Source organism: Sapajus apella, unplaced genomic scaffold (assembly GCF_009761245.1).
Source record: "Sapajus apella isolate SASKATOON/1434 unplaced genomic scaffold, GSC_monkey_1.0 scaffold43, whole genome shotgun sequence".
In the NCBI taxonomy this organism is placed as follows: Eukaryota; Metazoa; Chordata; class Mammalia; order Primates; family Cebidae; genus Sapajus; species Sapajus apella.
In genome coordinates this window covers 18772297-18799897 of record NW_022436983.1, presented here as the reverse complement: position 1 = coordinate 18799897, position 27601 = coordinate 18772297, and the positions used below count along the sequence as shown (strand labels likewise).

General features: G+C 45.2%; 2 protein-coding genes and 1 pseudogene across 6 annotated transcripts in view; 2 read left to right on the top strand and 1 right to left on the bottom strand.

The window, feature by feature from the left end:
- The window catches only part of AUNIP (aurora kinase A and ninein interacting protein), a 32260-nt gene extending 22010 nt beyond the window's left edge, over positions 1-10250 (top strand). For all 3 annotated transcript variants that reach the window (XM_032300886.1, XM_032300888.1, XM_032300887.1), the window contains exons 2-3: positions 7198-7339; positions 9223-10250. In XM_032300886.1, coding sequence (XP_032156777.1) covers positions 7198-7339; positions 9223-10073 — 993 coding nt within the window. In that variant the 3' untranslated portion in view covers positions 10074-10250. The remainder of the gene's footprint in view (positions 1-7197; positions 7340-9222) is intronic.
- Positions 10251-12307: 2057 nt separating this feature from the next.
- Positions 12308-25999, bottom strand: MTFR1L (mitochondrial fission regulator 1 like). Of its 3 annotated transcripts, none has more exons than XM_032300889.1 (7): positions 25918-25999; positions 23003-23112; positions 22400-22504; positions 19762-19871; positions 19347-19558; positions 16022-16343; positions 12308-13331 (listed from the first exon to the last, which is right to left on the bottom strand). In XM_032300889.1, the coding sequence occupies exons 2-7, from the start codon at positions 23024-23026 to the stop codon at positions 13226-13228; spliced, it is 879 nt and encodes a 292-aa protein (XP_032156780.1). In that variant the 5' UTR covers positions 23027-23112; positions 25918-25999; the 3' UTR covers positions 12308-13225. The 3 variants fall into 3 exon arrangements, with proteins under 3 accessions (XP_032156780.1, XP_032156782.1, XP_032156781.1); XM_032300891.1 differs by having other exon boundaries at positions 25893-25979; XM_032300890.1 differs by lacking the exon at positions 25918-25999 and adding an exon at positions 25513-25729.
- Positions 25162-27294, top strand: LOC116566629 (annotated as a pseudogene).
- The last annotated feature ends 307 nt before the right edge of the window (positions 27295-27601 follow it).

The following is a 27601-nucleotide window of genomic DNA, read 5'->3' as shown; positions in this document are numbered from 1 at the left end:
AAAAACAAAACGAAACCTGGCTTATCAATTATGTAAAATTCTTTTAATTTTAAAAAGTTATGTTTACTCCACTGTAGTCTATTAAATATGCAATAGTATATGTCTAAAAAAAAGTACATTGCTTTATTTAGAAGTACTTTATTGTTAAAAATTGCTAATGATCATCTGAGCCTTCAGTGAGTTGTAATCTTTTTGCTGGTGAAGGGTCTTGCCTCAATGTTGATGGCTGCTGGTTAATTAGAATGGTGGTTGCTGAAGGTCAGAGCGGCTGTGGCAATTTCTTAAAATAAAACAATGAAACTTGCTGAATTGATGACTCTTCCTTTCATGAAAGATTTCTCTGTAGCATAAGTTGCTGTTTGATAGCATTTTACCCACAAAACTACTTTCAAAATTGGAGTCAATCTTCTCAAACCATGCCTCTGTTTTCTCAATTAAGTTTATGTAATATTCTAAATTATTTGTTGTCATTTCAACAATGTTCACAGCATCCTCATCAGGAGTAGACTCCATCGAAAGAAACCACTTCTTTTGCTAATTTATTAGAAGCAACTTCTCATCCATTAAATTTTTTATTGGGAGATTGTATCAATTCAGTCACATCTTCAGGGTCCACTTTTAATTTTAATTCTCTTGCTGTTTCCACCACATTTAGTTATTTCCTTCACTGAACTTTTAAATGCTGCAGTCATCCATGAGAGTTGGAATCAAATTCTTCTAAATTCTTGTTGGTGTTATTTTGACTTCCTCCCATGAATCATGAATCCTTTTTTTTTTTTCTTTTTTTTTTTTGGGACGGAGTTTCGCTCTTGTTACCCAGGCTGGAGTGCAATGGCGCGATCTCGGCTCACCGCAACCTCCGCCTCCTGGGTTCAGGCAATTCTCCTGCCTCAGCCTCCTGAGTAGCTGGGATTACAAGCACGTGCCACCATGCCCAGCTAATTTTTTGTATTTTTAGTAGAGACGGAGTTTCACCGTGTTGACCAGGATGGTCTCGATCTCTTGACCTCGTGATCCACCTGCCTCGGCCTCCCAAAGTGCTGGGATTACAGGCTTGAGCCACCGCGCCCGGCCCTTTTTTTCTTTTTTTATAAACACACAGGATCTCGTTATTTTGCCCAGGCTGATCTCAAACTCCTGGACTCAAGTGGTCCTCCAGCCTCAGTCCTCCTGAGTAACTGGGACTTACGGCATGCACCACCATGGCCAGAGAATCACAAATGTTCTTAGTGACATCTAGAATGGTGAATCCTTTTCAGACGATTTTCAATTTACTTTACCCAGATCCATCCCAGGAATCATCTATGGCACCTGTAGCCTTATGAAATGTATTTCTTTCTTTCTTTTTTTTTTTTTTTTTTGAGATGGACTCTTGCTCTGTTGCTCAGGCTAGAGTACAGTGGTACAATTTTGGCTCACTGCAATCTCTGCCACCTGGGTTCAAGCGATTCTCCTGCCTCAGCCTCCCAAGTATCTGGGACTATAGGTGCATGCCACCACATTTGGCTAATTTTTATAGTTTTAGTAGAGATGGGATTTCGCCATGTTGTCCAGGCTGGTCTTGAACTCCTGATCTCAGGTTATCCACCCACCTCAGCCTCCTAAAGTGCTGGGATTACAGGCTTGAGCCACTGCGGCTGGAAGCTGAAATGTATTTCGTAAATAATAAGACATAGAAATTGAAATTACTCCTTGATCCATGGGGTACAGAATGAATATGGTGTTAGCAGGCATGAAAACATTAATCTTCTTATACATCTCCATCAGAGCTCTTGAGTGGCTAGGAACATTGTCAATGAGTAGATATACATATATATTTTGAGACAGGGTCTCTGTCACCCAGGCTGGAATGCTGTGGCACCATCATGGCTCATTACACTCCAGCCTGGGCTCAAGAGATCCTCCCACTTTGGCCTCCCAAGTATCTGGGACTACAGGTGTGTGTCACCGTACCTAATTTTTGAAGTTTTTGTAGAGACAGTCTCACCACGTTGCCCAGGCTGGTCTCAAACTTCTAGGCTCAAGCAATCTGCATGCCTCAGCCTCCCAAAATACTGGGATTACAGGCGTGAGCCACTGTGCGCAGCCAATGAACAGTAATATTTTGAAAAGAATCTTCTTAGCAGTAGGTCTCAAGAGTGGGCTTAAAATAGTAAACCATGCTGTAAATAGATATGCTGTCATCCAGGCTTTGTTGTTTCATTTATAGACCATAGGCAGAGTAGATGTAGCATAATTCTTAAGGCCTAAGGATTTTCAGAATGTTAGGTGAGCATTGGCTTTAAATCACTAGCTGCATTATCCCCTAACAAGAGAGTCAGCCTGTCCTTTGAAGCTTTGAAGCCAGGCATTGACTTCTCTGTAGCTATGAAAGTCCTAGATGGCATCTTTTTCCTATATAAGACTGTTTCGTGTAGCCACCTTCATCAATAATCTTAGCTAGATCTTCTAACTTGCTGCAGCTTCTACATCAGCACTAGCTACTTCACCTGTACTTTTATATTACAGAGACAGTTTCTTTCAACTCGTGAACCAACCTCTGCTAGCTTCAAACTTTTCTTCTGTGGCATTCCTTACCTCCCTCAGCCTTCATAGAATTGAATTCCAGTTAGGGCCTTGCTCTCTGGATTAGGCTTTGACTTAAGGGAATGTTGCAGCCCGTTTGATCATTTATCCAGACCACTCGAACTTTCTCTGTATCAGCAATAAGGCTGTTTTGCTTTCTTATTTGTGTGTTCACTGGAGTAGCACTTTTAATTTTCTTTAAGAACTTTTCCTTTGCATTCACAACTTGGCTGTTTGGTGTAAGAGGCTCAGCTTTTGGCCTCTTGGGACATGTCTTCCTTACTGAGCATTAACATTTCTAGCTTTCGATTTAAAGTGAGAGACCTGTGACTCTTCCTTTCACTTGAATACTTAGAGGCCATTATAGAGTTCTTAATTGACCTAATTTCACTATTAAATAGGGTGGCCCAAGAAGAGGGAGAGAGTTGAGGCAGTGGCCAGTCAGTAGAGCAGTCAAAACATTTACATTTATTGATTAAATTTGCCATCATATATAGATATGGTTCCTGGTGCCCCAAAACAATTAACAATAGTAACATTAAAGATCACCAATCACAGATATAATAATAATGAAAAAGTTTGGAATATTGCAAGAATTACCAAAATGTGACACAGAGACATGAAGTGACAGACATGACATGAGCACATGCTGTGGGAAAATGGCACTGATAGACTTGCTTAACACACGGTTGCCACAGACCTTAAATTTGTTTAAAAAAAAAAAATCTGCAGAGTGCAGTAAAGCAAGGTGCAAGAAAATAAGGTATGCCTGGCCAGGCACGGTGGCTCACGCCTGTAATCCTAGCACTTTGGGAGGCCGAGGTGGGCAGATCACGAGGTCAGGAGTTCGAGACCACCCTGACCAACATGGTGAAACCTTGTCTCAAAAATAAAAAAATTAGTTGGGCATGGTGGCAAGTGCCTGTAATCCCAGCTACTGGGGAGGCTGAGGCAGGAGAATCGTTTGAACCCTGGAGACAGAGGTTGCAGTGAGCCAAGTAGTCTGGGCGACAGAACAAGACTTCATCTCAAAAAATAAAAAATAAGGTGTGCCTATAATGTATAAAGTAAAAGCAGCTGCCTTTATTTTGAAGTAGGAATAATCAGCTGAAGGACTTCGTACCTGCGGTTCTTCTCAGTTCCAAATGACCTTTTCTCACAGTCATAACAGTCCACTGAGACAGACACAGATCCTTGAGGCCAAGGGTCTTCTAAGAGAGCTATAACTGAGGCAGTATCACTTCTGACCTCACTCTCACCTAAGGAAGGAACATCCTGCCAACTTGGCAAAAAGCTTTATTCCCAGATGCTTTGCAAATTGAGGTCTTAGTGTTTTCTGATAATCAGTAGTGCTCTACAAAGCTTCTTTATAGGACTTAACATACTTGTAGTAATTTAAATAACTATTAGTCTATTATTTTCTCTTAAGCTGTCAACTTCACTAGAACAGAAAGTCTATTTTGTTCATCGCTGTCTTCCTGGTCTTAGCATATAGGTATTCAAATATTTGTTGGTATACTAACTCTGTTATTTTATATATCCTAGGATGTGGATCCTATAAAATTTAGAGAGTCATGTGCCAGCTTGGGCATCCTCATAATGTGGTGGGCAGATCTCAAGAGAGCAAGGCAGAAGTGCATGGCATTTTAATGACTTAGTTTTGGAAATCATGTATAGCGTTTGTTACTTCTGTCATATGTTATTGGTCAAAGTAGTCACAAAGTACTTTCCAAGTTCAAGGTGAGAGAATAAGGATTTCGTCACTTGATGGTAACAGTGTCATAGGTAAGAAAAACATGTAAAATGGGAGATCTTGTATTGACTATCTTTGGAAAAGGATGTTACAGTTTATAATTTTCACCAAATTTGGAAAACATTTTGGCCCTTATTTCTTCAAATGCATTTTCTGTCCCCCTCCACTTTGTTTTTTTGAGACTGTAATTATATGTACGCTTTATATCTCACCGATGAAGACTTTGCTTCTTCCTTTTCAGTTATTTTTTCTCTCTGCTCATTTTGTATAGGTTGTGTTGCTATTGTCTTCAGGTTCACTGTTATTTTCTTCTGTGATCTCCAATCTGTTGTTAAGCTCGTCTGTTGAATTTTTTTTTACATCTTTTATTTTCTCACCTTATTATGTTCATATTTTCCTTCAAATTCTTGAGCATATTTATTGTAACTATTTTAAGTTAACTATTAACTTGTCTGCTAATTCTCTTACATATCACATTTCTGGGTCTGTTTCTATTAACAAATTCACCCCCACCACAATTACAGATATTTTTCTGCTTCACATATCTAGTAATTTTTTATTGTATGCTAGACATTACAAGTGCTACATTAAGTATCTAGATATTGTTATCTTTAAAGAATATTGGCCAGGCACAGTGGCTCACACCTGTAATCTTTGGGAGGCCAAGGCAGGCAGATCCCCTGAGGTCAGGAGCTCAAGACCAGCCCTGGCCAACATGGTAAAATCCCATCTCTACTAAAAATATAAAAATTCGCCTGGCATGGTGGCAGGTGCCTGTAATCCCAGCTTCTTGGCAGGCCAAGGCAGGAGAATCCCTTGAATCTGGGAGGCAGAGATTGCAGTGAGCCATGATTGTGCCATTGCACTCCAGCCTGGGCAACAAGAGCAAGACTTCGTCTCAAAAAAAAAAAAAGAATATTGAAATTTGTTTTGGCAGGTAGTTACTAGTCAGCTTGATACTTTCAAAGCTTGTTTTTACGCTTTGTTAAGGCAAGTGTTTGGAATAGTTTTTGCTCTAGGACTAACTTAGCTCTACTACTAAAGGATGATTTTCCTTAGAGCTCTAATCAATATCCCTGGTATTCAAGGTCATCCTATCTGGATAGTGGGAACACAAATATCCCCCAGCCTGTGTGAGCTCTGGGAATTGCTCCGCTTGCAATTCTGTTCGCAGTTTCATTGCCTGGCTTTGTGGGGTTTCACCTAACACGTGTAGGTTAGTATTCAGTAGTGGAATAAAGGCATCCCCATGCAGAAGTCTCCCTTTCGGAGGTCTTTCTCTGCGCTGCAAAGCTCAGCCACCTCAGTTTTCACAAATTCCAATCTCAGTCTACTCAGTTCATCAAGAAAGATACATTATGGTCTGCAAAGTGCTTCTGGGCAGAAAGCTGGAATGATCATAGGGCTCACCTTATTTGTTTCCCTTTTCTCAGGGATCACAATTCTTTACTGCCTAATGTCTGCTGTTTATATCAATTTTTTCATATATCTTTGATCCAGTTTTCTGGTTGTATGTGGTGGAAGAGAAGATTCTGTACCAGTAATACAACATGTTGAAGTACGAATTTTACCTTCAGGATTTCTTTCTTCTTTTTTTTTTTTTTTTTTTTTGAGACGGAGTTTCGCTCTTGTTACCCAGGCTGGAGCGCAATGGCGCGATCTCGGCTCACCGCAACCTCCGCCTCCCGGGTTCAGGCAATTCTCCTGCCTCAGCCTCCTGAGTCGCTGGGATTATAGGCACACGCCACCATGCCCAGCTGATTTTTTGTATTTTTAGTAGAGACGGGGTTTCACCATGTTGACCAGGATGGTCTCGATCTCTTGACCTCGTGATCCACTCGCCTCGGCCTCCCACAGTGCTGGGATTACAGGCTTGAGCCACCGCGCCCGGCCCTTCTTTCTTCTTTTAACCACTTAAAGTACAACTTAAGTTTCCAAATGCAAAAGTCAACTCTGAGTTATAATAAATAACTTGGCTTCAAGTTTCAGGCCTACCTCTAACTTGCTGCATGAATATTGTCAAATCTTATTTGTTCTTTGGCAGACACAGCAAAATTGAATTGAATATAATCCTATTCTCCCTGCTTCTCAGGTATTCTGTAATAAGCAAATGGAAATAAAAACAAACACTAAATAAGGATGAGGTTATATTTACAGTTAGTTGACAACTCACTTCTGAAACCTCTCTTGCCTTATCTTCCAGCTCCACTCTCTAAAGAATAAAAGTAGCTGAGTTAAAAATGTAGTGAGACTGCTGCTGTTTCACTGCTCCTCCTCTTACTATTAGCCAACTGTTACTGAATGCTTTTTATGGGCCAGGAACTGTGTAAGTCTTTATGTGAATAAATTTACTAAACTTTCATAACTGCCATATGGATAGGTACTCTTATTGTCCCCGTTTCACACTTGAGAATGAGACAGAGATTAAGCAACTTGGAGACGGTCACACAGCAAAGTGGCAGTGGCAGAACTGGGACTGATTCTTGTGCCATGCTCTTAACCACCACTGTGTGACTACTTTAAAACTACTGAAAATGCATCAACTGCTGCTGATGTAGAATCATTAACTATCCTTAAATATAAAAGAGCATTATCTCTGCCACCCCTTTAACAAATCTTGTTTGTTTAGACAGCTTGACTGATTTCCATGGAGAAGCAGAAAGATTGGGCTGTCATTGGAATATATGATTCCTGAGAAAAACACCGTCAGGATGGCAGGAAATGGAAGATGATGTCCAGCACCAACTACCTGGCAAATAGGCTATATAAGTGGAGTATAAAGGGTCTAGTGTGGTTCTTAGAGGGTCACTGGTGGGTACTGAATCTCTCCTGTCTTTTAATATTAATAGGCTCATTATTCTTTTTCTCTTTTTTCTCAGACACATTTAATCAAACCAGGCACCAAAATGTTAACACTCCTTCCTGGAGACAGACAGACAAAGGTTTCTTTTAATCAAAGAAGAGCTCCATCTACAGGCATTCACCAGAGAAGCATTGCTTCCTTCTTCACCTTGCAGCCAGGTATGGTGACCCATATGGGAATATTTAATTATCCAGAGCAAAAAATGGAGTGTGTTCATTGGTCCATGTTAGAACATATATGAGAAATGGTGAAACCAGTGCATTGTGTTAAACTTAGCTGACCTATTAGAAGAGGTTATAAAACATAAGAAGTCATTGCCTTTTGAAAAGCAGTATTATATGTGCTTTTACAAATTTACTTTTCTGGTTCTGTTTTGCTCAGCTTAATATTAAATATTTGTATTTGCTGACAGAGCAGTAAGGAAAGGTGTACTTGGGTGTTGGAGGTGCACTGGGGAGTTGCCCTGCCATTAGTTAGGTGGTATGTTTCTTGGGTTGGCCACAGTGGGTCCTCAATGTAAGGGTAATTGATAATTGATATTTTTGTGTGAAGCTTCTCAGATTAATGAAGGTTCAAAGATGTCTTTTTTTAGAAAAGCTCACATAAAGTTGGTTTGTATCTTATCCTTTGGCAGTTCTTTGCTTGCAGATCCCTGTTCAGGGGAGCAGCTGACTCAGAGTACGCTGGGCCTTAAACAGCAGGGCTCCTGCCCCTTGGAGGGTGTGAGGAAGAGTGCTCTAATGCCAGGTGTGATTCTCAGGATTGCTTTGCATAAACCTTCAAAATGCCCTCCTCCTCCAAACAAAAATGTAAACACTCTTTTGCTTTATGTAACAAGGGCAGATTAAAAAACAAAACAACAACAAAAAAACCTTTTTCTATTTACAAATTCTGGTGTATTTTAGTCTATATTGAATTCTTAGGAAAAGTTGAGAATTCTCACAAAACCTAAGTTTCTGTAGTATAATTCTTATGTGAGAAGGAAAGAGGAAGTCAGTTATTCTGTTTTGTTTTTATAATGAGATCTTGATACAATTTGAGCCAAGCTGGGAATTCCATGCCCTTCATCTTTATCTTAAGGCAGAACAGAATCCACTCGATGTCTGATAAAATTAACAGGCCAAACCCTAGTAGTTGTTTTACTATTCTACCTACTGATTGATTTAGCTCCTAACTGTGTCTTCACTCCCTTTATAATGAAATGCTTGGGAAGTGGAGAACCCGTTTTTCACGCTGTCACCAGAAGGTTTCTCAGAGTTGGATGGTTAATGTAATCTTTAAGACCTTACAAAACTAGTGTGTGTTTACCATGTTTCTTCAAAGATAATATCTAGGAATGTATATTTGGCCAGGATCACCATTTAGTAAAAACCACATTAAATAAAAAACAAGGGCCGGGCGCGGTGGCTCAAGCCTGTAATCCCAGCACTTTGGGAGGCCGAGGCGGGTGGATCACGAGGTCAAGAGATCGAGACCATCCTGGTCAACATGGTGAAACCCCGTCTCTACTAAAAATACAAAAAATTAGTTGGGCATGGTGGCACGTGCCTGTAATCCCAGCTACTCAGGAGGCTGAGGCAGGAGAATTGCCTGAACCCGGGAGGCGGAGGTTGCGGTGAGCCGAGATCGCGCCATTGCACTCCAGCCTGGGTAACAAGAGCGAAACTCCGTCTCAAAAAAAAAAAAATAAAAATAAAAATAAATAAAAAACAAAAGCAAAACTGATATGCCCTATATTAAACCCACAAATGAAAACTCAGCTGGTAAAGTAGGCTGTGGTCTGATTATATGCGATGTTTGACTTTATTAGGTAGGTGATGGGAAGCATTTATGTATTTGAGTAGGGAATTTAAGATCTGATGTTTTAGAGATCATTAAAGTGGCAAGGTTGAAAGCAGGAAGATTAGTTACAAAGTTATGTGAACAGCCTGACTCCTGCAGTAAGTAGTAATAGTAGCTAGTATTGATTTCAGAAAAAGCCAAATAAATCCTGCTTAGGGCAGTTTTTCTGCAGAATAATATTTATTCATTCCTGTTTTAGGAAAGACAAATGGTAGTGACCAGAAGAATGTTTCACCTCATACAGAAAGTCAAATCAAAGAGTCCAAGAAAAATGCTACCCAGCTAGACTATCTGATCCCAGGCTTAGCACATGATTGCATGACATCCCCTTTAGCCACTTCAACCACTGCAGACATCCAGGAAGCTGGACTTTCTCCTCAGTCCCTCCAGACTTCTGGCCACCACAGAATGAAAACCCCATTTTTGACTGAGCTATCTTTGCTCCAGCCTGATACTCTAGACTGTACTGGAGAGAGTAATACCCCACTGGCTTTATCCTTCACTGAGGACTTGGAAAGTTCTTGTTCGATGGACCAAAAGGAAGAAAAAAGGGATTCTGCCATGAAAAGGGAATGGCTTCATGGATCTAAGAAAAACTATAAGGGTATGGAGAAACATACCAAACTATCTGAGGACAAATGCTGTCAGCCCTTAGGCAAGACTAAACTGGAAAGAAAGGTGTCTGCCAAAGAAAACAGGCAGGCCCCTGTCCTCCTTCAAACCTACAGGGAATCCTGGAATGCAGAAAACATAAAATTAGTGAAACAAAGCCCTTGTCCTATTTCTGCGTTTTCCTGGGATAATGAAAAGAATGACAAGGACTCCTGGAGTCAACTTTTCACTGAAGATTCTGAAGGTCAGCAGGTCATTGCCCACAACACTAGAGCTCCTTTTCAAGATGTAACCAATAACTGGAATCAGGACTTAGGGCTGTTTCCTAACAGTCCTTGGGCTCAGTGCCAGGAGGATGGGCCAACTCAAAATCTGAAGCCTGATTTGCTCTTTACCCAGGACTCTGAAGGTAATCCAGTTATCAGGCACCAATTCTAAATGTTTTTATGAAGTTTTGTTTCTAAAAATACCCTGAAATGACAGAGATGTAGGAAACTATAGTTGTGGGTGGAGAGAGGAGTGAGCTTGTTTAGTTGAGAAGGTGGCATGGGATAAAGCCGTCATTACCAAGCATCTTCTGTGTTAAGTAAAGCAGGCAGTACCATTGTTAAGACAGTGGGATTGGCATCATCGTTTTCCCTCAGGAAGACAGTGGCTGGTAGATTCCCAGAACGAGTCTATGATGAACACTGAGGCAGCACATTGTGTATTTATTCCTCCATGAAAGCACCTTTTACTCAGCCTGCACAGAGCCATCTCTTTGCCCTTCCAGATCCCTGACTGGGACCTTGCTTATGGAATTGTGAGCTTCCAATCTCTGGCTGTAATCTTACTCACTTCAACCTAAGCTTGGGATGATTACTCTTGACCCCCCGCCTTTTTTTTTTTTTTTGAGTGATTAGGCAAATCTCCCCACAACCCAGGTGTGGGGAGAAGAGAGGCAGAATGGTGCTAGTTTCTTGTTATTTTGTTTTTGTGGTAACTGTACAGCACTTTAAAGTTACATACTTTATGTTTAAATATCCCTCTTAAGCCTGAGCTGGCCAGGCGCGGTGGCTCACACCTATAATCCCAGCACTTTGGGAGGCTGAGGTGGGCGAACATGGTTAAAACCCTGTCTCTATTAAAAATACAAAAATTAGCTAGGCGTGGTGGCGCATGCCTGTAATCCCAGCTACTAGGGAGGGTGAAGCAGGAGAATCGCTTGAACTCAGGAGGTGGAGGTTGCCGTGACCCAAGATTATACCACTGCACTCCAGCCTGGTGACAGAGACTATCTCAAACAAACAAACAAAAAAGCCTGAGTTATATAACAATCTGTATGTGACTATGTTACCCTTTTCCCACAAGATAGGATGGAATCCCCTTTGTAAAACTATGAATCCAAATAAATGTTTACAAAATGGCTCTTAAGGTAATTAAACAATTACCAATTTTATTTTTGAAAATGCAGTGTTGTACAGGTATTGATCAACTTATGATCTATGCAACTTACGACCATTCAACTTTACAACCACAATCGCTAGCCATGACTGCTCCGTGTCTGGCAGCGCAAACGTTGCCCAGCTGGGTGTACGACAGTGCGGACCAGCTTCCGGCAGCACTACCATCTCCGCGTGCATACAGCCTACTCAACTTACGACCAAATCATGTTACGACCGGTCTGTCGGAACCAACCGTGGTCGTAAGTCGAGCACTAGCTGTAATAGTATATGCTGTCATTGCCCTGAGTCTGATCTGAACCAGTATCTAGTTTGACCTGTCTTCTACCCAAGGCATTGTCCTTTGTTGTTAATGTGGTACCTAAGAGGCTTAAACAATCTCTAGGGGACAAATTTGCAGGTTATAAGATGGAACTGCTTTTTTTTTTTTTTTTAACTTAAATTTTTTATTGTTTTGAGACATGGTCTCGCTCTGTTGCCCAGCCTGGAGTGTAGTGGCATGAACATGGTTCACTGCATCTTGAACCTCTTGGGCACAAGTGATTCTCCCACCTCAGCCTCCCAAGTAGCTGGGACTATAGGCATATGCCACCATGCCAGCTAAATTTTAAATTACTTTGTAGAGATGAGGTCTTGTTGCCCAGGCTGATCTTGAACTCCCAAAGTGCTGTGATTAGAGGTGTGAGCTACTGTACCTGGCCTAATTTAAATGTTAAATTCTACTTTTATCTTGTATGTCATCTCTCAGGTCATTTTCCTGAAAGAACTGCTTTTAAGATTGTATGGAGCTGAGTGCAGTGGCTCATGTCTATAATCTCAATGCTCTGGGAGACTGAGGTGGTAGGTCTGCTTGAGGCCAGGAGTTCGATCATCCTGGGCCACACAGCAAGACCCCATCTCTACAAAAAAATTTAAAATGTCCTGGGTGTGGTGATACACACCTGTAGTACCAGAAGGTGGGGGGCTCGCTTGAGCCCAGGAGTTTAGAGGCTGCAGTTAGCTAATGATCTCACCACTACACTCTGGCCTAGGCATGACAGAGCTAGACCCAGTTTCTAAAAAATGAGTGTAGGGCAAAATCTCTACAGAAAGGGGGAAGAAACCCCCTAGAAGGGCAGGAAAGAGAAGCCAGTAGCCTGTTTAAGTTCATACACCTTAAAATTAACAATAATCCTATATCCCTGAAGGATACTGGGTAACCACAACAACTCAAAAGATGGACACAGTAAATGCATTCTCTCCCCAAATCCTTCCTTTAATGTCAGGTAGTACTTCAACCCAAACACACAAAGTATACATACCATAGAGAAAGGGACCTGAGGGCATCTGAGTCATGCATGGCGTGGTAGGTATAAACCTTGGCCCAACCCAAAGGAGCAGTCAAGGGCCTTGAAGAAAGATGATGGTATGCTCTTTCCCCCTCCTCCTTTCTCTTTCCTGCTGGGCTTAAAGTCCGTGGAAAAGAACGCTTTTAATCAGTGGAACTGATAAGGCCTCGGGCCCTGGAGGGTAGACTTGGTTGTTCGGTAATATAAAATATCTTTAAGGAAAAAAAACAGCCCAGGCTTCCCAGCAATAGACCATGTATCAGCTGGTTCAACAGCCTGCTCTCTACACCTAGACAAGGAAGTGAGGAGGGTGATTGCTGGGCATTGGTGTAGGTTTATGATGGAGCAGCATAAGATGATTTTCCGTGCCCTGTGAACATGTATACAAACATAGCCCCTTACCCTCAGCCCTGCTCTGCTGCAAGGAAGCTGCTGAGAGTGAGTGACAGCTGGGCACAGTGTCTTGTAAGACCAATTATAGGGTCTAATGCAGTGAAGTAAATCAGTCATTTAGGACCTATTTTCACACAGGGGCAAGGAAAAACCAGAAACAACTTCTCTCTTACCCTTTAAACTGAGACACTTCATTCTGCACAATTACCTGTAACAAATGTCTCAGGTCAAATCACAGGCCTTAGCTTCTGCTAGGGTTTGAAGTCTGGGAAGCATACAATCCAGTCTTCTCTTTCAGTCCAAGCTCTAGCTTGTCAGCAAGATTGTTGAAGATTTCTCCTTGAGAGGCAGAAACATCTGCAGTGAGGAAGGCAGCTATTGAAGGTATTCCAGGAGCATGAGACTGAGTTTGCAGAGCTGAGGGTTATCAGTTTCCTTTTCTACTGATATCTTCTTCCTTTAGAGCAAACTTCCTCCGTAGGACCTCAGAGATAAGCACAGCAGGGTCTTCCTCCTTCAATAAACTCCGGTTCCTAAAGGCACAATAACAGCTTGAGTACTTTTTCCTGGGTAGTGCTGTATATCTTTGAATATATTATCTCATTGAATCCTCACAACAATCTTACGCTGTAGGTGCTACTACAATTCCCTTTCACAGGTACAGAAATTGAAGCAGAGGAAGGTTATACAAGTTGCCCAGGGTCACTAGTCACTCAGCAAGTAAGTAGCGAATCCAGAGTTCAAAACCAAACTAGCTGGTTCCAGATCTCATCTCTTAACTAGAATGCTTTACTAGTTCCTGAAATAGCTATAAGGTGTAGGCAAAGGACCATCAATCTGTAAGAGCTGGCCTCTGGTGGCTAATCTTATGCTTCTGCCTTCTGGCCCTATGTTTTCATAGTAGCATTTCCCCAGAGGGTCAGCAGGGGAAGTGACTGATGATTCTTGGCTATTCTGACCCTTAATAGTTCTGGGGAAAAGGTGTGTTTGGGATTTCCTACTACCCTGTCTCCCTTTCAGGGGAGATGATTTTTTTCTAAGAGCCAGAATTACAGCAAAACATTCACTTAAGAAACTCATGGGAGGCCGGGCGTGGTGGCTCAAGCCTGTAATCCCAGCACTTTGGGAGGCCGAGGCGGGTGGATCACGAGGGCAAGAGATCAAGACCATCCTGGTCAACATGGTGAAACCCCGTCTCTACTAAAAATACAAAAAAATTAGCTGGGCATGGTGGTGCGTGCCTGTAATCCCAGCTACTCAGGAGGCTGAGGCAGGAGAATTGCCTGAACCCAGGAGGCGGAGGTTGCGGTGAGCCGAGATCGCGCCATTGCACTCCAGCCTGGGTAACATGAGTGAAACTCCGTCTCAAAAAAAAAACAAACAAAAAACTCATGGGAACAAAACCAACTCCAGACTGAAGTCCAAATTATCTGATACATTATATAACAGGGTCCTAGATACCTGGAAAATAGTTGCTTGAAATCCTAGTGAACTTATATACATGTATCATCATGAAGGTGTTTGATTGGTGATTAAGCTAAATATAAGGGCCAAGACTGACTATTCAACTTTCAAAGCAAAAACAGGACTGCGTTTGGCTGGTGACATTTCTGAACCTTGCTGATTTTGGTACTTTCCCATTCTTATTCACTGACCCAACTCCTGATGCAAGGACACAAGTGGGAGGAGGGGGCTGGCAATAAGGGTCTTGAATCTAATTTGGTCAAAAAGGCAAGTAAGAGAAAGTTTTGAGAGTCAACCTATAAAGCATTGTGTTCAGAAGAAAACAGCTCAGAGAAGACCAAAAGCAGCAGCAACTGAATTTGGGAATGCAGAAGACCAAAGAGCTACAGGTGAGTATGACCAACCTGACTAGGGCCAGTGAAGGAATGTTAAGGGTGACTTCCCAAATGGGTCAACTGCCAGGAAGCAATGAGAAAGTCACTTAGCCTGATCTGGTTTTCAGAAGAAAATGGGTCCTAGGAGACAAAAAGGGAACCAAGGCAAGTAACTCTCCCTTTAACAGGAACTTTATCAACCCAGGAGACCTCACTTCCAGTCCCTAAAACAGTTTTTCATCTGCATTAACAAATACAGCTGGCCGGGCGCACTGGCTCACACCTGTAATCCCAGCACTTTGAGAGGCTGAAGTGGACGGATCACAAAGTCAAGAGATCGAAACCATCCTGGCTAACATGGTGAAACCCCATCTCTTGTAAAAATACAAAAATTAGGCGTGGTCGCGTACACCTGTAGTCCCAGCTACTCGGGAGGCTGAGGTAGGACAATTGCTTGAACACTGGAGGTAGAGGTTGCAGTGAGCCAAGATCATGCCACTGCACTCCAGCTGGGCAACAGAGTCAGACTCCATCTCAAAAAAAAAAAAAAAAAATCAAATATATCTGCACAACTAGGTGCAAGGTCTAGATCAAATGCCTAGAAACCTATATTCAAACCAAGTTCCTCTGGTGTCTGGTGGTCCTGTGCAGCTGTTGAAACCACAATTGAAACTACAATCCACAACTGGAGAAACACTGTGCAATGGGGTGACTCCCTGAGGCTTCTCTGCCAGATGAAGTTTTTCCCTAAAGTCCCTCATACGCCATCGGAAAAACCTAGAGCTCCACTCCTTGGGGTTCTACTTTAGTAAGTTAGTTAAAGATGTATTTTTAACGAATCCAAGCAATTCTGATACACAGACAGGTTTAGGAACTCCTGGTGAATCTCAAAAGCCTTGTTCTGAAATCACTGAATTTGCAGGATTTGCTTGCATAATGGACCACTGTATTTTAAAGCAGAAATCTCTAACTTTATGAAATTCTCCTCCCACCAAAAATGTCTACCAATTTGAGATAAGAAAACAAAACATAATGTCATGCAACCCATCACTTTGAAGGGTGGGGCATAGAGACATTATCACTAGCAGTATGAGAAATGAAGTGGTAAAGCCACCTGAGAACAGAAGTTGGATTAGATGAGCCTTCTTGTAAGATCCTTACTAGCCTAACATTTGGTTTGGGTGACCTAACCCAATAAATGTAAAGTGTTGCTCTTTCCTCAAACTGGGGCCCAAGACACTGGCAAGCAGGTAGTCAGGAAACTTTATGAATGACATAACATACGGTACTACTAAGAACTTACTATGTAAGTATGTTGCATTAGATCATTGGCCATGAGTAACTCAGAGTAAACAGATCACCAGAGCTCCTCATCAGATACTTACAGATCTTGGCTCTGTTTCATCCGGTGAAAGTCCTTCAGGATACCCATCATGTCTGCAAAGCTGCTGGCCTTGGACAAAGAGATGCAGTCATCCTCTTCAGACGAACTGCAGGTAGCTTTGTGTTCTAGTTTGCAACATTCAGGGCTGGCAGAACAAAGCAGGGGGACTGATGGAAGCTCAGGAACCTCCACCTCTGTCTCCTCAGTGATGTCACTAATGACAAAGGAAGTTGTAGAGTGGAATGAGGATCCAAAACAAGGTAAGGGAGAAGAGACATTTGAACTTCCTGGAGATAAGAAATCTGGCGTTAATGAAGCCGAAGCTGAAAGAGAAAACAATAGGCATGGATGGACATTGAGGCCAGAACATAGTAGCAACATCTTCTCCCCGCAGCCCTGCCTACTGAACATTCATTTCCTGGGCTGACACCATGACATTCTGGGACAGCCAGGATGGTACTATCTCTGTAGCCAGTGGAGGGTCAGTCCACTATGCTGGCTCACTCGGGGGCTCAGAAAGATGTAGAAGCACTGGGCTTTTCCAGCGTTCCAGGAGGGCAGGAAAACCCAGCCCTATAGGCCTTGGCTTTTAAAAGCTCCCATTCCACAATAGGCTGTGGAGTGGTAGCCTTGTTACAGGCCAAAGCAGCAATGACAGCGCTAAGGCCTGAATTTGTCCTTTTCTCTAACTAGGCTAGCGCTTCTGACTATGCTCCTTTGAATCTTACTATCTATGAACTAGAAGACATGTTCTCAGCAAAACTAGAATAGTGAGAGACCTCCCAACCTTCCCAAATTTCAGTGAAGAGAATTTCCTCAGTTTCTACAAAACACTAAAAATATTTTAAAACCACTAAACATACTAAAAACTCTGTTTCTAAAAAACGTTACTTCTGCTTGTCTCTCATATGACACAGAAGTAGCCAAGAAATATAAATGGAAAGTTTCAGTGCAATTCTTCCATAAAACTTCCATGTAATGAAATTAAATGCACGAAGATTTCAAAGAATACCATGATTTCCATGTGTTCTACTAACTGGTAAGTTTCGGAGTTATGACTGACTCAATGCAGAGTGAAAAAATGAGGATGGGAAGAATATGAGGATAAGCCCTGAGCATCTGGGGACATATTGACCTGTTGGCTGTCCATGCCTCTGGTCAAGGCAGGCTTCCCATCCATTTCCAGTGGTTCTGCTTTAACTGCAGATAGAAAGCTGGAGGGGTGGGTTACAGGGCTTGTCTGCAAAATGGACCCATTTTTTTTTTTTTGGAGACAGAATCTCACTCTGTCGCCCAGGCTGGAGTGTAGCAGTGCAACCTCAGCTCATTGCAACCTCTGCTTCTCAGGTTCAAGTGGGTCTTGTGCCTCAGCCTCCCAATTAGCTGGGACTAATGTTTGTATTTTTTGTAGAGACGGGGTTTCACCATGTTGGTCAGGCTGGTTTCAGACTCCTAACCTCAGGTGATCCACCTGCCTCACCCTTTTGAAGTGTTGGGATTACAGGCATGAGGCACTGTGCCCCGCCACTGTGTTTTAAGGCCGAAATCTCCAACTTTATCAAACTCTCCTCCCACCAAAAAAAGCCCACCAATTTGAGATAAGAAAACATAACAAAACATAATGTCATGCAACTCCCCACTCTGCAGGGTGGGCCTTGGGGACACTGTCACTAGCAGTATGATAACTGAAGTGGTAAAGCCACTTGTGATCCCTGGTAGAAACAACAAGGAAAGCAAAGATAGGTGCTTAAAAAGGGTAAGTCTCAGTGGTGGTGGGGGGAATGTTTATTTCTTGTATTGAAAAGGAAGGCCAGGCGTGGTGGCTTATTCTTGTAATCCTAGCATTTTGGAAGGCCGAGGCAGGTGGATTGCCTGAGCTCAGGAGTTCGACACCAGCCTGGGCAATGACGAAACCCTATCTCTACTAAAAATACAAAAGATTAGCTGGGTGTGGTGGCGTGTGCCTGTAATCCCAGCTACTCAGGATGCTGAGGCACAAGAATTACTTGAACCCAGTAGGTGAGGGTTGCAGTGAGCCAAGATCACGCCACTGTACTCCAACCTGGATAACAGAGACTCTGTTTCAAAAAAAAAAAAAAAAAAAAAAAACCAGAAAAGTTGGCTGGATGCAGTGGCTCATGCCTATAATCCTAGCACTTTGGAAGGCCAAGGCGGGTGGATTGCTTGAGGCCAGGAGTTCAAGACCAGCCTGGCCAATATGGTGAAACCCCATCTCTACTAAAAATACAAAAAACGGCGGGGTGTGGTGGTGCAGACCTGTAATTCCAGCTACTCAGGAGGCTGAGGCATGAGAATTGCTTGAGCCTGGGAGGCAGGCTCCACACTGCACTCCAGTGTGGGTGACAGAGCAAGGCCCAAGATCCTGTCCCCAAAAAAAGGAAAGCTGGCTGGGCTCGGTGGCTCATGCCTATGATCCCAGCACTCTGAGAGGCCAAGGCGGGTGGGTCATCTGAGGTCAGGAGTATAAGACCAGCCTGGCCAACATGGTGAAACCTGTCTCTACTAAAAATACAAAAATTAGCCAGGCCTGGTAGTGTACCCCTACAGTCCCAGCTACTCAGGAGGCTGAGGTAGGAGACCCGCTTTAACCCGGGAGGTGAAGGTTGCAGTGACCCGAGATTGTTCCACTGCACTCCAGCCTGGGTGACACAGCAAGATATCAAAAAGAAAAAAAGGGCCGGGTGCTGTGGCTCACGCCTGTAATCCCAGCACTTTGGAAGGCCGAGGCGGGCAAATCACGACGTCAAGAGATCAACACCATCCTGGCCAACATGGTGAAACACCGTCTCTGCTAAAAATGCAAAAGTTAGCTGGGCATGGTGGTGTGCACCTGTAGTTCCAGCTACTCAGGGGGCTGAGGCAGGAGAATTGCTTGAACCTGGGAGGCAGAAGGTTGTTGTGAGCCAAAATCCCGCCACTGCACTCCAGCTTGGCGCCTGGCGACAAAGCAAGACTCTGTCTCCAAAAAAAAAAAAAAAAAAAAAGAAGGCAACTGTGGGCTTATGTAAGATGTGATCTTAAAGACACTTGGAAGAGGGTGTCAGTTTTTGTGGCTAAGGGAAGGACTCTGCCTGGGGTCACAAATTAAGTGAAGATTTTGTTCCTAACCAAACCATTCAGCCCAAAATGGCTGGTAGAACCATCTAAGAGGCACTATAGGCTAGCCAGTCGTCAGTACAACCCCAGAGCCTGGAACCTAAGTACCTCCGAACCAAGGACTACCATTTTCTCTACCCATATCCTGCCCAAGAGCCAGGGGAAATGAACAGCCTGTCATGTTCTGGCCCTGGCACAGGGGTTCCTACCTGTATCAGCTGCCACTATCTTTGCAATCTGGCTGCGCAAGTGGCTTAGCTCATCCTGCAGCTCAGTGGTTCGGCTTAAGGCTGGCAGAGCTGGCTTCTTCAGGGCCAGAAGCCTCTCCTCGGACCCACGCAGGTTGGGCACTGAGGCATTGCGCTGCATGATAATCAGAGGGCTGGGTTTCCAAGTGTGCCTCAGGGGGCGCGTATCACTCCTGGACCAGGAAAAACCAAGTAGGTCAGTTAGAGACAGCTGGCCAGTGTGCTCCTGAAATTCCTTCCCCCAATCCTATAAGAGTAGCACAGGAAGGTTCTGCTCCCCTCTGAGCCCACAGTTCTCATTCCTCTCTCCTTGCTGCCTGCCACCTCTCCTAAAATGTTCCCCGTTCCTCAGCAGAGCAGCTACTGCCTCAACTACCTGACCCGGGCATATGTCTCCTCTTCATCCGCAGCAATCCAGGCGATGTCGGCCAGGGTAGGGACTGGGGGCACATCTCTCAAACACAGGTCAGAGATGTTGGGCAGGGTCTATGGAGAAGCAAATTTTATCAACATTTACTGATGCCATGATAAGCCCATCAAAAACCGCACAACACACAGAAGGGGTACCTAATCCAACACTGGGTGTCAGGAATGCTTCCTAGAGGGAACACAAGAAGGTGCCTGGTCAGAAGCACTGAATAAAGGCAGATGCTGGTCAGGCATGGTGGGTCACACCTGTAATCCCAGCACTTTGGGAGGCTGAGGCAGGCAGAATGCTTGAGACCGAAAGTTTGAGATCAGCCTGGGCAACATAGCAAAACCCAACCTCTACCAAAAAAATACAAAAATTAGCTGGGTATGTTGGTGTACACCTGTAGTCCTAGCTACTTAGGAGGCTGAGGTGGGAGGATGGCTTGAACCTGGGAAGCAGAGGTCACACTGAGCTGAGATTCTACCACTGCACTCTAGCCTGGATGACAGAACCAGACTCTGTCTCAAAACAAAAAAAGAGGTGAGATGCATGAGAGGAGAGTCTGTGGGACTGCAAACGGTTCTGTGTCTTCAACGGGATAGGCTTACGTCACCTTTTAATAGAGATGGTTACTGTCTAAAACCATTGTGCCCTCTGGTGAAAGTGCAAGGTCATCAACAACCTGTTATATCAACAGAAAATTTTTCCTGACTAGCTCTTCATAATCCTGTATAGCTAATTGAGATCTACATTGTTACAGCAATGCTGTTTTAAACAAACCTAATAATTTGAATATATTTAGATTTAAATACAAAGAAACAATTATACAAAAGGAACCATGATAGGATTTCTTAAGATAGCTCCTCAACCCAAATGAGCAACAACCAGAGAGAATAAAGATGTTGAGTAAAGTGAAAAATTACAATTCAATCATGTTGACTGTAATTACAACAAAATAAAAAACATTCATCTAGAAAAAGAGAGGACTACACTAAGACATTAATAGTTATTGTATTACTGTGTAATTATAGGATATTTTCCTTTTCATAATTTAATATTTTCATATGCTTAAATTTTAAAAATGGTAAGAGTCCTTAAATAATACTTAAGGTAATACAATAATAAATGCATATCTACACACCAGTAAAATTCAACTGTTTCTGCCACAAATTATTTGGTATGGTAGACAGATCTAGGATTGATAGCACCTGCATTTAGATAGGAAACCTGGAACTCACAGGAGTTAAGTGATACTCCAAGGTCACACACAGAGGACTTCCACTGACCCAGGAACTAGTGCTAAAATAGGGGAAGCCTCCATTTGTTTTCCTGATTAATGCTGAATACTCCTTTGCTCTTGGCAATTAAATGAGTAAACACATATAAAGTACTCAGCCAGTGCCTGACACATAGCAGTGTGCTCAGTAAACGTTAGCTAGTATTACTAATACTACTCACATATATTCCTGCTCTATGAGAGCCTGTGCCCTTGACTGTCTCTGCCCAGCATCTGACCAAAGAACTAATGAGGGTATAGCCAAGTGTGGGAGCAGCCTCCATGGAGTCAGCCACACTCCCCAACTCTTTTTTTTTTTTTTTTATGATTCTGAGGCAGCTAGGAACACTTCCTGCCCAGGACCTTTAGGCAATTACGGATAGCTGGCAATCTGAATAACAGGACAGCTTTTCCTGCCCCCTACTCCCCAATGCACGTCCATTCCTGACCCTAATACCAACCCTGACATCTCTTCTAATTCCAGATCCAGTTCCTACAAAGACTTTGCTGTTTAGCATCTTTTATACAGATTTGGCTCCTTCATTTCTATTTCTACCTGGCCTCACATCCTTTTATGCACATATTTCTATCTCCTCTGTGTGGGTAGAAAGCAGAAGTATTTCTTTTGTGTCCCAGCTCCCCAAATGTACACATCTGAACCATACAGTCTGGAGCTGGTGCTTAACCATTAGTTCCTAGAGGGAGCCAGCTGTAACTAATAAATACTACTTAGCTTTCTACCACAGAAGAGAGCTCATTCCTGGACTAGGCAGGAATCTTCTGCTGCAGCGTGGGTGCTAAAGGATCTCTAGACACAGAGGTAAGACCGAAGTACCCCAGTAAAGGATGCCCAGATTGGCCAGAAAGAGCAGGCTGAGGAATTATGGCCTCAGAGAAACACTAAAAATAGTGGAGCTGGGCATGGTGGCTTGTGCCCATAATCCCAGCTACTAGGGAGGCTGAGGCAGGGGAACTGCTTGAGCCCAGGAGTTTAAGGCCTAGCCTAGGCAATACAGTGAGACCTCATCTCAAACAATAAATAAAAATACTGGCTACATAGCCATTAGGGCTGGTGAAGAAAAGCAGAGTTCACTCAAGCATCACAATACTTGGTGTCCCATGGGGACCTGCCAGGTTCCTTGTGGTCACAGGTTTGCATGCAATCAGGAAGGCACAGTGACCAGGAACTATTATAAGCACTTAGTAAATATTTCATAACAAAATGAAAAGTGACCAGAAAATAACCTACTTTGGCGGTCCCAAGGGGTTTGGGGCACAGAAGCGGCACTCTGAGCCTCTACTCTCCTGCCCTTCCAACGTACTCACCTCAAAGGATGCCCGGGGACATGGCTTCAAGGGTAGGTTGGTCCCAATTCTTCTCACTACACTTCGAGCGGCCCCATGTGGCTTGTTTTGCCAGATTGGAATAGTCTGGAGCAAAGAGAGACAGATAGCCACAATCTCAGAGACTGAGTCCGTCTACTGTCCCTGACCTCTCCTCTCTAGCAGGGAGACCGAATTCCACAATCCTAGGTACAGGGCAGTCTTTGGGGGTAAATCAACTCTTAATGAGGACAGGTTCCCCAGCTGCCAGTCTAACCCTGGCTAGCTACCCAAGGGGATACCTGCTGCTGCTCAGACAATGTTGGGAGGGCCAGTGAAGGGGAGAGGAAGTAGCTGGGTGTAGAGATAATCCAGACTTTCCTTCCCTCCCTCTGTACAGAAAGGCAGACATACACTGACTCCTGAAGTGCCCCAGAATCATAACTGGTTCTTAAGGGGAGGGAGTGAAAAGGTGGCCTTGTTCCAATTCCAGGCTTCTGGAGAAAGGAGGACTCAACTGGAGAGTATCAGAACCATATAGAGTACTTCAGCAGGCCCAGCACCCAACCTTCCCCACCATACCCCTGCCCTGGGAATGCCCCTTACCACAGTGGCTTCCATTCCTGACATTTGGACCAGCTCCTGCACTTGAAGGACAAGGCAGCCACAGGGCAGCTCCGGAAGGCGGGAGGCGTAACTCCTTCATATCAGGCCATCTGGAGGAACACCAGATTTCCCTCTTGTGAAACAACCCCCACAGTGAGAACTCAATGGTCACCACACCAGCCACACAAAACCAGGCCCTGCAGAGCCATGACTAACACCAAGACTTCTCCGATGTTTCACAGGGGAGAAAATCAGCCCAAGAGGCTGCCCTCACCCAACATTTCTCTAAGTCCAGACTCTCAAAGTTTCTGTTCAAGATTTGCCTAGTGAGCTTGGCAAACCCAGGAGCCTTCCTAGGATCTAAGGTTTCCTGAGGCAAAACTTCTTTTTTATTTTTATTTTTTTAAAGACGGGGTTTCACCATGCTGGTCAGGCTGGTCTTGAACTCCCGACCTCAGGTGATCTGCCCACCTTGGCCTCCAAAGTGCTTGGATTACAGGCGTGAGCCACCATGCCTGGCTGAGGCAAAACTTCTAAAGATGTAAATGGAACCCTTTGGTAGCTACAAACCGCATAGAGCCAAATTGTAGGTCCTATCCAAGGCCAGGATTCATTCTGGAAAATGAGATGTAAAAGCACTGCCGGGCCCTTCCTTGCAAGGGGAGAGATCAGAGAGAACAGGAGAACAAACAGCAGCTCATGCCAATCTCAGTCTCCTGAGTTACAGACAAAAAGAGCCAAAAAGGTTTATCCTTGCTCAGCCACCTTCTGGCTTCGTAGCTACAGGCAAATTATTTAACTTTTCTGAACGCTGGCTTTTCTATCTGGGAAAAAGTGCTTAATGAACTGTTATGACACAGATAGGTGAAGTGACATCTGACTGCTCTTCACAGCAGTCCTTGCGTGGTGAGCAGATGCAATCAGTGTGCTTGTTCATTCACTTGTTCATCAAACACCAATAGTACCCACTTGTGCCAGGCCCTGTGCTGGGCACCATAGGGGCTATGGAAGGAGTAAGACACAGTCATACTCTCAAGGAACTCGCTGTCCAGCACAGTGATAGGACATGAATACATACTTCTAGCAAAAGCTAAATATCACTAGGCAGGCAGCCAGATGAGGTCAGAGCTCCAGCTCTAGTGCTCTGTAATGAGTTTCCAGGGAGTAGGAAAAGAAGACAGAACAGCAAGAGCACAGGCCCAGCACAGCAAAGTAAAGGATATGTGAAGAGGGGCAGAGTATGTTAAAGCTACAAAAGTAGGGGTCAAGTCATGAGGCCCGGATGAGAAGTCACTGGGGAACCCTGGACAGGCTCTGAACGGGGGACAGACTAGATTGACAAAGCAGCTCTTTCTGGAGACCTCCCGTGGAGGGTCTTCCACCCTTGGGAGAGGAGGTATCACTCACTTTACCATACACATGGGGAAAGAAAGTTGGAGAGGGAAGGGCACTTCCTTCAGGTCATTCAGTGGTCATGCCAGTGGAAAGCACCCAAAGCCTCGTCCAGGTCCTGCCATCTCCTGCGTGGGCTCCATCTCGGCTCAGTTCAATTTTTTTAAGAGTCCCTCTGTGTGCCAGGCTCTGTACTGAATGTCAGTGCCGGCCACAAACTGCACTAACAGTACGTCTCTGTGTTCCTCACTTTCCTCTCCGACCTTATCTCCAAAGACCTAGCTGGGCCTAAATCTCACACACAGCCAGAGGAATCCTTCCCAAACACACTGTTAATCCCATGGCTAGTCCGTTTAAAACTGGCTTACTAGAGCCAACAAGATAAAATCCACAATCAGGCCCAAACCCATCTTTCTCTGCGCTTTCTAGACCACACTCACGGAGCACCAAGGCCTGCACACTTCGCAGCCAGCCCTCCTGCTCTCACCCTTGCTCTCCAGCCACACTGACGCTCAGTCCCCAATACCCCACCTCTGAGCCCTGCATCAAATACCAGCCCCCCTTCGCCGAGCTCATTCTTCATCATGCCTCAGAGCTCAGCTCAAGCATCACGTCCCTTCCCTGCGACAGGGTCAGGTCCTTTCCTGTGCGCCCCGAGCACCCTGCCTGTCCCTCGGAGTGCTCGCGAGAGGAACTGGAAAACTGTGATCCCCGCGCACAGCCTGGTGTCTGCCTAGGACACAGCAAGCGCTTCGACGCGCTGAAATAAACGAATCAAGGGGAACACCAACTCAGATGACACCTCTGCCCCCAAGTGTCACTGGCTAGATCTTCCCCCGGTTCGCCGGCTGCACCGGTGGGTCTTGCCATCTCTGCGCCCGCAACCCTCCTGAGGCTGCCGCTGCTGTCTGAGAGCAGACACCCCCTCAGGAGAGCCGGAGCTCCCCCAGCGCAGGGCCCCGCTCCGCACTCTTGGTCCCGGGCGTCCCCACGGAGGCCTCCGTGCTCAGTGAAACTTTGCCGCGCACCGCAGCGGCCAGAGGCCCGCGCGGACCGTGTCTCCATGCGGCCCGGCCCAGGGCGCGCCGCACCCCTCGACCCGTGGCAGCTGCCCTGACCTGGGCCAAGGTCGGCCAAGTCCTCGCCGCCTGCCCAGAGGCCCTTGGACCCACAGGCCCGGAACCCGAGTGCGCGGGAGCCTCCGAGCTGCGGCCAGGTCTCAAAACGAGCGGCGGGGCAGCCCGGCCCGTCAAGCAGGGAGGCCGAAACTAGAAGCCTCAGGTCTGGCTCGCTCACTGTTTGGTGCGAGACTTCGACAAGCAACTACCCTTCAGGGACTCAGTTTCCCCCGCGGCCAAGTGAGGGGGACAGCAGCGGCTCCCGCGAGAACTCGCGCGGGAACAGCAGACGCTGGCTCCACACAGCACCTGGCACGTAGACTACTAACTGGCTGGAAGGCCGCGCTCCCGCCTCCGCGCCACCCTAGAACCTTTCCTACCTCAGGCTCCGGCTCCGGGACTCACCTCACGTCCCCTCCCTCCACCGTGGGCCTCAACCACCCTCACTTCCGCTGACCCGCCCCCCGGAAGCGATCCTCCGCAGCTGCGCACCAAGCCGCGCACCAAGCCGCGCCTCCGCGCACCCTCGGGAGGCGGGTCCAGCCCGGGGGCGAGGCGAGCGCGGCCCCTGAGGGGGCGGGGCGCTGGCGGCCGCACGCTCCGATCCCGCGGAGGCCACGCCCCGCAGAGGTTTGCGCCTCCCGGAAGAGTTGGTGGCCTTTGGAGATTCCGGAGCATGATTCGTCGCATCCCCCACGTTTAGCCCCCATCCGACTTGACATCTGGAAGCCGAGGGCTGACTGTGTTGCTCGACCCCTAAAATATGCGGTGTATGCTGCTCCTACCCCTAGGGCAAACTATCATAATCCCCACCCTGGCGTACAAGCCCTGGGCCTCTTCCCAGTTCACCGTTCCCAGGCAAGGCCCTCTGCAAAGCCTCTCTCCAGCAAGAATGGGCAGAATAGGCCTTTTTCTCCTCTGACTCCTGCTCTCCAGCACTTTGCAGCTTTCTTCTATTTTAGCCTCCCCCCGCCCCACCCCCGAAACACGGTATATTCAGTGAGTTTGCTCATTAGATGGGTACCATGCTCAAGACCCCAGCGGCACTGTAGGAAGAGCCACATTCTTTCCAGGCTCACTAACCCACTCCCTCTTTGTGCTCCTGCCCTCACTGTCCTGGCTCTGTGGCATTCAGTTCCTGGGTCACATTTCCTCCTCTGCCTTCAGCACAGCCTCAGGCTGTGCCTGGCTCCCACGCTGCGGTTTCTTGGTCCCAAAGCCTGCTATCCTCTCTGCCAGAGACAGAGCTGGTTTCATGGGTAAACGGGCCCCATTCTCAGAACTCTGTACTTGGTTTAGTACTCTGCTGTTGTCCTCTTGTAATGATTAATTTTCTAACTGTGCTCTGCAAATGATGTTACTGGTCCTAGCATGAGACCTCAGAGGTCATCCATTCTGATCTCCACCATATTTCAAATGCTGAAGATTGATTTCCTGAAGATTGACTAGCCCTCCTTCCAGGATGGCACATTGTGTTTTAATCATTACCTTCCCCTTCTGTGCAATGGCAGATCATGGAAGTCCATGCTAGCTCTTTCCTGGGCATAGATGCTGATTTGGTGCCTCACTCAGATCCCCTTGTAGGAAGAATGGAACCCCTTAAACTGGGAATTGCCTTCATCTCCCAAACCAATGACTAATACAAGGTCCAAAAGGTTGGTTCAACTCTGCAGTGTGGTTCAGGCCAAGGATGGGCTGAGACTCTGTTTCTGCTCAGCATTTTTCCTTTCCCTCTTCTGTTTCCCTCCTTCTTTTACAGGTTTTTCTGGAAGTTCACTTCCTTAAAAAAATAAATCAATCACCTCATGCCTGCCTCAGGCTGTTTTTAAGACAATGAGTTTAACATCAGGATCTTTCTCAACAGAAAGCACCAGATTCTCAAAACGGTAAGTCCTACCATTTGTTCTATCACAAACTTATTTTGGGGAAGTCACTCAAGCCCTCTGGTGACTAAGATAGTCCTCCAAAGCATTTCAGCTCAAGTCAGCCCCAGGAGGGAGCCCCACCCCATGAAAGGGCAGAACTGACAACATCCCACTGAAAGGAAAAGCACTTAGAACTACCCAATCAGTCTTCTCTGATTTTATTA